Below are 10522 nucleotides of genomic sequence, written 5' to 3'. Positions count from 1 at the left end.
ACTAAGTGAGGATACACTTTTTTTGACAAAAATAAATTACATTTGATTTAATTTTTATTTCAGATCCTCTCCTGCGGCTCTGGCTCACATCGTAGCCCATCCCTTCAAGCGAATCAAGCTAAAAAGAAGTAGTCTATTTATATAAGATTTATATAAAATATAATGATATAATGATAAAACATAATGAACTACACTTAAGAATTACAATTAAATTTGTACTTTTTTAAGTGAATAAGATTATTGTTCCCTTAGAGAATCGCTAAAGGGAACAGCAGATCGGCATACGAAAACCGTATTCTAGGGAGTGGATGTGCAAAATAAATTAGTCCGAAAAAAAATAAAACAAGGCTGGAGGTTGGACATTTTCTTTAAAAAAGCATAGCAATACTTATTTTCAAGATAAAATCCTGAGTTCCGAGACGTTGACAAAATTCTTGGTCTTGCACCAGCAACCATTTCCTTATAATGGCCATTGCACCATTGCAGTCAAATTGCAATTTGTTTTCAAAAAATCCCGAATCGGCAAGAACCAAATTCACCTAAAGTTATAAAAATACTAAATTAAGCACTGAGATACTGAATTGTTTTCTGTGTGCGTCCGTGTTTCCCGTCTCTTTCTAGCAGGTGTATTTCCCACTGTGTGAATTGGTATAAAACGGATTTTTTTTATTCCCTCCTTGGTTTTTTGGTATATACGAACGGTAATTTTTAGTACCTTTCCGACAGTCAGATGGTATATTTCAACGGTCGCGATGCGGTCCTACCATTCGCATTGCAAATTAAAAACAATTCGCATCGGCGGGCGCTTCTAAGCTCGTAAATAACTCAATTTGCACTAAATAAATATTATTATTTATTCCGAAAAGCAAGTGCCGCGGATTTTAAAACCGAATATGCGTTGTTCGATCAGATAAAAGTGAAATCATTCTGCCGGGCATTGCGATTTTTGCATCATTTTCGATAGAATAAAAAGAGTGCTAAAAATAAACCAACAACAACAAGTAATTGGCAAAGCTTGAGCAAACAAAACTGCGTAGATAAGGCAGTTAAATAATAGATCAAGAGATTTGCAAGAGATAAAAGGGGTGAAAATTCAATAAAGACGCAGCTGGCCCTTTGACGTCACAGCGCATCAGCTGTTTGGCTGGCGGAGCACCCTGCTTTTTCCGCTATGACGTGCAGAATCGCCCACTAACTGTAAACACCCACTCTTGAGCTGCAAAAGCAATCCCCAGATGGATAGCTCCATGTACTACGCCAGGGAGCGAATTGCGGCCAGCACAGAGGCGAATGTCAGGGTCATCGCATCGACCATGGCCTCATCTCTGGCCAATGGAACTATATCGCCACGCGCAGACGACGGAGGCGTCTCCATGAACAACTTTTACCCGGCGTTGGTTCAGTGCTTTGGGATCATCATTTGCGGGTTAGTAGATAGGCGGGTGTACTTGGCACCTAGATAGGTGGCCCACGTATCCACCCCGATAAGATTAACCATTGATTTTACCCCATAAACCACGATATGTTTCACTCCTAGCCGTCTATAAGCCTTTGTTTGATTCAGGTACAGGAAAACCACCCTAATGGAAAATATTTACCTTACCAGGCACAACTTTATGTACTCTTTTATTAGGGACTTCACAATGTGTACCATATTGTTACTTGTTTAACGGTACAGATGGTACAACTCTAGTGGTATTTAGTTATTTTATAAAAAAAAGTACCAATACCATCTGCAAATGGTCTAGAAATTTTGTATTTTCATTTAGAACACATTACAGTCAATTGATTTGATGTATTGCTTACTAGCTTTTTGATCTTAACTTTATTAATATAGTGTAGAATGAACAATGTACATTGAATGTATTCGATTTTAAGTTTATGTGTATGTAACTTTAAAACGCTTTATAACATAGCATTTGTTTAACATATATAGGCAATAACATACATATATGTTAAAGTTTTGGTCACCATTGGTTAAAAGCGTACAAAGGACATAGTCTATCTTAGTAACATATACGGAGTCATAGTTAATATTCATATAATATAAATTGATTACAAAGTATAAATTATCTTACAGTTTGAACTTTTGAACCTTTAACCACTTATTGACCTTTGTAGGTAGCTCGAGTAAAAAAATTGCATTATTGGTTGCCACATCCAACGCAGGGCTTAGACTCGTACGCAGATCACCTTATCAATGTGATTACTGGGTACGTGCCACAAAGAAAACTCGTGTGCGCACTTAGTCGTACAGTGACCAGCACTTATGTCTTACACCGTCTCGATTTAATTTCTCTGATTTGTTTTTCACCACTTATCAATTGACACTCGAATTTTATAATCTAAGGCAAACCGCTGTCTCACTGTCTGTGCGTACTCCAATTGCTTCGTTTGCTTTTTCAAACAAACCCAGCAATTATCTTAAATCAGCTAAATTAACAATGGTTATTTTTAGAAATATAATCATATAAATCACATTATTTGGTTAAATTTGGCGTGTCAGCAAAAGATGGTTTGCCTGATCTTCCTTAAAATGAGTATACATAAAATAGATGTGTAGATTTTAAAATATAGTTATATGTATAATACTAAGTATTTCGATTAAGATATTGAAACTATTTTAAATTTCCGAATTCCCTTGACTTTTTGCCTTATTTTCTTTAATTTATGCTGCTGTTCTTTCTGTTATTGCGGATGCATTGCGAAAAAATGTTATGCTTAGTTCGCTAGCGGTTGTAAAAGGGTTATTTAAATTACAAAATTTCCGATTAGTCACTGCAAGTCAACAACTGATATTGATTGATCATTCACCTGAAAAATCCAAAGTCTTTGAACCTTTTGTTCCGGCTATTTTATGGGGGTCTCTTTGTTTCCGATAACTGCATTATTTCCCAATGTTTACACACCTATTAATAGCAATTATAGTTGAAAACGATTTCATAAATCTGAACTAATTCCCGCCGTTCGTGGCACTTTTCCTGGGAAATTGCCGTGAAGCCTCCATTAAATTTGACATACAAAAAATTGTTCAATAACAATGGGGAGCGGCATATGTAAATTCCCTTGGTCCCCATATCAATCTTTATATATGCATCTGAGCCGAAACTTAATTGCCGGTGGGTAATAATCGAAAGTAAAACGTTTAGAGAGTGCGAGAAAAACGTTAAAAATCAGCAAAACAATTACAAAAATGACCTTGCAAAGCAATGTTTAGCATTAAGCCTGTAAACAATATCTAGCCACTTCACCTGAGGCAATATTCGCACAGTACTGGTGTGGATTGTGTAACCGCAATTACCGATTTGTCTACCGACCACTGCCAATTACAGGCGATATGCATGCCCAGACAAAAGACCAACTGGCAGATGCACCTCCTCCAACTGTTCAATCAAACAATTACGTATTTCGCCTATACAAAGTCGGGTACGATTATACATTACTTAACTGTTCTCTCACCGTTCGTTGGCATCTGACTTTAGAATTTAATGCTGGAATCGAACTTAGGGCTAGGAAGATACCCTCAACCCAGTTCTTACTTGTTCCATTGATTTATTATAGTTCTACCATTGATAAAATAAGCATTTTCTGAAAGTAACTAAGTTCCAAAAGTATTACCTTGCAGTTTGTTTATTTGTACAAATTTTCCAGTAGCTTATAATCGTTAAGTAATCTTAAACCCAAATCATTAGCTATCTTAAAATTAAAATACAATCTTTTGCACTCTATCATTAAAGGGTAGTTGGTAAAGATACACATCATTCCCAGATTTAAGTGGTGCTCGTAATGCAATTAAATTTTGTTTACGACTGTTATCAGATTGAAATTATATTTAATCATTTATTTGATGAATCTTTGTTGTTTGTGCGGACTGTGAGAATTTGATCGACTTGCTTTAGAAGTTTTGCTTTGTGATATAGGGTGCAAATAACCTGATAAGCGCTACCAGTAATTACGGGATATAAACACCTCAGTTGTTTATGGATTGACATGTCCATATGTATGTGTGTAGCTATAGTACGAGTAAAATAAATGCATTGATCTCAAGTACTCTATATGTAAAACGTTCTAATCTAGACATTCGCAGCTGTTTCTTTTGGGATTCTGGGCGAGAGTTGCCCAACAGGTCGCCCCGCAGAATGACAAAACTAAATGAACTAATATATTGTTTGGGCACGTAAGCTGAATATTTCCGTGCCGATCCTAACAGTCAGCCAATTAAACCTTTACTTCTTTCTTAAAAGTATATAAATGCTATTTACTAGGTTGACTAACTTCGGTTTGGTTACTCTCGACTGACTTTCTAGAACACTTGTTTTGCTCAACAGATAAATAAGTTGGGTAAATAAGAAAAAATGTTTGACATTTTCTGTTAAGCTAAGCATGTGGTATATAAAGTCGGTGGGTATACAAAAGAACACTTGTTAAAACAAGAACTTAGACTTTGCTACAAGTTATTTGCCTGATTTCTGCCAAGGTTTTTATAAATATAATAAGACAGAAATCTTCAAATTAAAAAAACCTACTGAAAATATATAATAATATGTATCATATATTGTATGTCTATTTAGATATATTGGTTAGAGTATTTGTATTTCTTATGCCTTTTCCAGCATTCGAATAGGCACACTTCCTTATCAGTCATGTCGTGTAACCTCTTCAAGACTAAACAAAACATAGATAATGTTCACAAGTGTTTCGCATTCCTAGGAAAAAGCATTCACACAAATATACATCAATGACACATGGGGTTCCTCAAAACCAGAAGCTGGGCTCTGCCAGTAATATCAATAAGAGGATCGCAAATTTACCGAAGATAAGAGATTTCTTTTGTACTTCCCAACAATAAAATCAACAACATCTGCTATAAATCCAACGTAATTGCAATAAATCGTGTTGAGTCACACGGAAAGGTCGCTAAACTAGTTCGTTTAAAGCTGGGGGAAGTACTCCCTACTCCAGATTACCAGACAAATTAATTTGTCTCGACGAGTGTGACAGACATACCAATACTCGCACAAAAATAAAAACGTTTACATATCGCTGTTAGCCAAGAGACAGACCGAAATAAAACTGGTTTACGAGGGGATCACGTGTGGCTCTGGTGATTGTTTTTTATATGCATGTAGTACACTGCTCATATTGATTAAGAGTTTCCGCCTTTCCGGCTGGCTGGGTTATTAGCATTATAAATAAACACCTTTTGGTCGAAAGGGGGCGTGGCCCGGCACGCCTTTACAACCTGATTACGTGTTTAATGTTCTCCTTTTGCTTGCTCCTTATTGCAGTTACATCGCCGGACGTTTCAAGATCATTAGCAATGCGGAAACCAAGGGTCTGGGCACCTTCGTGGGCACCTTTGCCCTGCCCTCGCTGATCTTCCTGTCGCTGGTGGAGCTCAACTGGAACGCGGTGAACTGGAGCTTCCTCCTGGCCATGCTCGTCTCCAAGGCGGTGGTCTTCTTCGCCGTGCTTTTCATTTCGCTGCTGGTTGCCAGGCCTCTGAATTACGCCCGTGGAGGATTGATGGCCATTTTCTGCACCCAGAGCAACGACTTCGCAATCGGCTACCCCATAGGTGAGCTCTAAACTGGATAAAAGATACAATATATGGTGGGATTTCTTTCAAAGAAGCAATTTTGATTTGATTTTTGAGAACCATCTATATTTTATAGAACGGGGGGTGTTATTGAGGATCACCACATATTCAAAAAAAGTTTTAATTCAAGCAAATAAAGTCTAAGATGATTCACTTTAGAACTTCTAGCTAGGATTGGGTTTTGCGAGAGCATGTACATTTGTATTAAATATGTAAATAAGCATCAAATCAAAGTGAGAAAAATTAAAACACAACACGAACCCGGGTGCAACCAATTGACAACCGTAACAACGTTTATTTTCTAAACATTATGGACATCAACGTTTGAAGTAGTTCTAAATTGTAATTTCACTTTGATATAAGTGGCTTCTGGCTGCTATACAAAGCTACATTTAGTTACATAACAGTTTAATAAACCCACGTAATGATGACAAACATATTATTTTCCCTACAGTTATGGCTCTCTACAAGGATGTTCATCCAGAATACGCTTCGTATCTGTATCTGATGGCCCCGATCTCACTGGCTATTCTGAATCCCATTGGTCTGGTGCTCATGGAGATATCCAAGATAATCAAGAACAAGGAGGAAGTGGTTAGTATTTGAGCTTTGTTCCTCTCCCATTTCGCATATTTTTCATATGATTTATCCTTTGCAGACTCGAAATCCACCACTTTGTCCAGAAACTTGTCCCGCGGAACAGATGGCCAAACGGAATCGCTGCCTGGGTGAACGAACTATACTGGTTCTTAACACCCTTGTTGCCCTGTTTTTCAACCCTTTGCTCCTGATGACCTTGCTGGGTGTGGCTGGAGGTTTCCTCTTTCCTAATGGTTTACCCGAAGTGGTGTCCAGTACTTTGCGTGTTCTTGGACAGAGCTTTTCGGCCACAGCCTTGTTCCTCCTGGGTCTAAAGATTGTAGGAGGCGCAGGATCGGAAAAAAAGAGTACAGGATTTTTGTTGCCTGGTGTACTCATACTGGTTAAAATGTAAGGGCCTCTTAAAATATTTATTTATTCAGTAGATCAACACATGTAATATTTATTCACAGCTTGGTGCTACCGCTGGTCATCCGGCAGACGGTCAATATTATGCAGTCTGGCCAGAACTTCAACGATACCACTGAGCTGAGCACTTTCGGCTTTCTCTATGGCACCTTCCCAGCTGCCCCTGGGGCGTTTGTCGTTGCGACACAGTACAACATTGAGGTTGAATTGGTAATTGGATTGAAAGTCAAATCGAAATTCACTTGCCATTAATTATGTATTCTCCTGGTTCAGGTTGCTCGCAGCATGGTTTTCTGCACATTCATCTCAGCACCGTTGATGTTTATATCAGCCAAAATGATATCGCTGACGAATCTGAAGCCACTGGACTATTTGCATGAACTGGATGCCTTTTCGTTTGACATCAGTGTGGCCGGCGCGGCTGCCTGTTGCATCATGCTGGTATTGTTGATCGTGACAAAGCGCTTCAAGCGAATGCCGCAGAGGATCACTTTCTGTCTGGTTCTGTCGCAGGTGGGTCATCATTATGGGTTGCCTTCAGGACATGGTTATTCAAATTTATTCTTTATAGCTTATGTGCTGCATAGGAGTAATCCTCTGGTCCAAGATGGAGCACGTGCACCGTTGGCCCTTGTATCTGCAGTTTTTCCTTTTCAATGTAGGCACCTATAGCACTCGCCTTTGGACTGGTCTTTTGGCCATTTCCCTGCTCTTCTTGCAGTGTCGCAGCTTGTGCTTTGTGCTAAAACTATGGCCGTATATGGTAAATATTCGGACTAATCAAATAATATAATCGGATAATCTTTTACTTTCCGCGCTTTAGTTGGTGTTTGCCTGGGGTGTTCCGGCCATCATATCGGGCCTCTTGGTTGCCTTCGACACAAATGTGATGTCTGGAGAGAAACATAATCCAAGCTTTCAGTACGGAAATGCTCAGGCTGCCATCTCAGTTTTTATGCTTGTCATGTGCTTTATAGGTATGCACAAAATTCACTTTAAAAATGATATCAATAACAAACAATGATGAGAAATCTAAATGCATTTGAAGAGTTAATAAACCCCTGTCGGATCTTTAGCTTAAGTTTGGTTAAGTTTACTTTACCATCCTGAACCACCTATAAAGGTTCGATAGGGGGTAAAATGATGCGTCAAAAGTTTTCAATCTGATGTCAAATCTGTTCATAAGTTCGTGCCCGTCATTCATGAATTGTGTAACTAATATTCTTTATTAATTAATTTTTCAGTCACTGTCGGCTGTTTGGTGCTGCATCAGCGTTATAAGAAACGCTACGAAAAGTACATGACCTATTCACGTGAGTTGTCCAATCCGGAGTCGGGTATGTACCTGCAATCTCAACGAATAAAATAACTTTAAATGTTGATCTTGCTACAGAATCATCCGACCTGCACTCAACAATATCCACGACAAACTTGTTGAGCCAGACGGATCACTCGTCCATCCGACAGAGTATTCGCACGGCTTCCTATTCGTCCTCGTCCGACGATGAAGAAATACTACCAACAGCTGCGGGATTGCCAGCAAACAGAACGAATGGTAATAGCAATGGAGGAGCAGGATCAGGAGGAGGAGGTGGTTGTGGCTCTGGCAATGGGACTTGCTGCTCGGGTGGAGCGCCGGTAACCACTCCCTCAACAACCAGCACTGTGGTTGTGGACATCGAGGATCTGTTGAATCGCACACGTCATCGAGCCAGTGGAGCCAACAATAAAGATGTGGACAAGATCGAGAGTGCACCTGCTGCAGACGAGTACGATTTGGTTTAATTAATACTATAAACAGTATATATAGAGAAAATATCTTTATCATTGCAGAATTCGACATCAAATGTGTAGCAGCTCCTTTAATTGCGGACCTAGTACCTCGCGACAAAGTTGTCAGACGATTATCGAACGCTATGAGGATCAGAACAGGCAGGGTCTCGAGCCCCTGGAACACCCGAGCGATACTGACGAACATCAAACTTTGAAGCACACTGTTCTTCTGATCATCCTACTGTGCTCCATGTTTGTTGGCCTGGCGGTGTCCATTTGGACTCTGGTGATGGAGGGGATGTCGGGCATATATCTGGAACTGAGTTTCCTTGATGCTTTCCTGAACTTTGGTCAGGGTCTTATTGTGCTGGCCGTGTTTATAACCGACATAGGCGAGCTACTAATGCCTGTTGTCAAGCTGTGGCGCAAGTTATGGTGAGTTGAGAAAGCTTATTTTTAGAGCATTAGATCAATATTAATGCAATTTCTTATAAAGGTATGGAGCCAATGTGGTCAGTCTACCCCACTGGTCGAACGTGCGACCTGAAACCAAGCATATTTGTGAACAGTTCCGCAATCATCACTTGGAAAACTGCAAGAAAGACATTGCCAAGGACAGAAGGTGGGCATCAACAGTATTTCAACTTTTTTTTAGCTTAGCCACTATAGGGAATCATTTACAAAATGGTTTAGTTGAGTTCCTTTTTTTAAATACTCTTTATTTTCAAAACCCCTTCTAATTTAAACCCTGCCTTAGAATATTAAGCAGCAATAGGAATAGTCTTTTGGATGATAATAATTTTTAATTTCCATTAAACTAAGTAAGTATTTTAAGTGAATTTAATTAGAATCAGCAACTAAGTATTTTATTCAGCTTGATCTTAGCACTTTTAGAGCATTTCTTTCTTAATTCATAATGAGTTGATTTTGCCACTATTTACTAAAAATGTACTGGATTTTTGCAGGTGGCGCATTCGAGTGTATCGCAGGGTGTTCTACGGCACCGAGTTCGTCAGCTGGCTCATCGAGGTGGGCCTGTCCAAGGACCGAATGGAGGCTGTGCACTATGCCCGACATCTGGTCGATGGCAGGGTCTTGAGACACATCAACAACGTTTATCACTTCGAGGATAAACTGCTGCTCTACAATTTCTGCAGTCGCATCTAGAGGCAGCTACTACAAAAATGAAGCAACTACGCCAAATTTAGTTTGATTTCCTGTTTAGTTTATCATATATCTTGTATGTAATTTGACTGCTGTGATTGTACGCCAAACGAGCACGCACACGCAATGCAGCCAATTGTGTGTGGGTGATGGTATAGTGGCGATGGGATTGGGAGGAAGAGCTAGTGAATTTGTTTATATTGTGCAAGTAATTTGCTTGGCAAACGAAAGTTTATTTTTTAAATGTTTATTACTAAGTAGCTGACTCGGCTGGCAGCGCAAGGGGCTATCAGCTGGAGCTTTGTATAGGTGCAATATAGAATACTGATGTAACAGAAGATAAAAGTTTCCTAAATATTATAAAAAACTTTGTAATGTAAACGCAACTCTATGTCACAACTAAAACGAAAACTGTGCATAAAACGCTATAAACGAATATATAAATACAGATACACACATAGTTTAGTAAACACCCATAAATAAATATATATATACATGCATATATACCTCAAGCCGCGAGGCCCAAAGAACAAAACACTTACCATGCATTTGTGTCGCATTCGATTTCAATCTTAATTTGCATTGTTTTCTTGGAACGCAGCCTTTTGATATCTGTTGTTTTGTTGTCGAATCTTCAGCTTTACCCATTTTCGATCGGCTTTTGGTCTTGCACGCGTCGCTCAATCTGCGTTTGCGTGTTTGAAATACCAATATCCCTTAATTCCGGACACCGGCAGCTCTATTAATTGTTCGCCAGCCATCTTTAGTTTAATATTCTGCTAGCGATACGCAGAGCTGTTTTTTGGAATGCGCCTGCTTCCCATAAACATTGCCGGAGAGAAGCCTCGACTCTTCCCTGACCAAGTATCATCGATCCATTGAAGTTCTGCTTTGTTTGTTATGCTAAATGCAAGTATTTGTAAAGTGCGCTGGCATACTGGCATTCAAAAATATTCACTCACTGCAGTTCAAACATCG

General features: G+C 39.2%; 1 protein-coding gene across 3 annotated transcripts; it reads left to right on the top strand.

The window, feature by feature from the left end:
- The first annotated feature begins 768 nt into the window (after window positions 1-768).
- anchor (integral membrane protein GPR155 homolog anchor) lies at window positions 769-10079 on the top strand. Of its 3 annotated transcripts, XM_036815101.3 has the most exons (14): window positions 769-1426; window positions 5289-5578; window positions 6054-6193; window positions 6258-6589; window positions 6652-6817; window positions 6881-7120; window positions 7179-7370; window positions 7431-7584; window positions 7852-7944; window positions 8001-8376; window positions 8441-8815; window positions 8877-9002; window positions 9138-9201; window positions 9346-9550. In XM_036815101.3, exons 1-13 carry the CDS (start codon window positions 1236-1238, stop codon window positions 9184-9186), a joined length of 2724 nt encoding a protein of 907 aa, XP_036670996.3. In that variant the 5' UTR covers window positions 769-1235; the 3' UTR covers window positions 9187-9201; window positions 9346-9550. The 3 variants fall into 3 exon arrangements, with proteins under 3 accessions (XP_036670996.3, XP_036670995.3, XP_036670994.3); XM_036815100.3 differs by lacking the exon at window positions 9138-9201 and having other exon boundaries at window positions 770-1426; window positions 7852-7920; window positions 9346-10079; XM_036815099.3 differs by lacking the exon at window positions 9138-9201 and having other exon boundaries at window positions 770-1426; window positions 9346-10079.
- Window positions 10080-10522: the final 443 nt, after the last annotated feature.

The sequence above is a fragment of the Drosophila suzukii genome, chromosome 3, assembly GCF_043229965.1.
Source record: "Drosophila suzukii chromosome 3, CBGP_Dsuzu_IsoJpt1.0, whole genome shotgun sequence".
In the NCBI taxonomy this organism is placed as follows: domain Eukaryota; kingdom Metazoa; phylum Arthropoda; class Insecta; order Diptera; family Drosophilidae; genus Drosophila; species Drosophila suzukii.
The sequence above is the reverse complement of the archived record's forward strand: the minus strand, read 5'-3'. Positions and strand labels throughout refer to the sequence as shown.

Bases quoted from the DNA above. Each gene is read 5' to 3' on its own strand.
- anchor (XM_036815099.3), top strand. From the start codon at position 1,236: ATGGATAGCTCCATGTACTACGCCAGGGAGCGAATTGCGGCCAGCACA. The intron at 1,427-5,288 runs GTTAGTAGATAG...TCCTTATTGCAG, and splicing joins TTTGGGATCATCATTTGCGG to TTACATCGCCGGACGTTTCA. The intron at 7,371-7,430 runs GTAAATATTCGG...TCCGCGCTTTAG, and splicing joins TAAAACTATGGCCGTATATG to TTGGTGTTTGCCTGGGGTGT.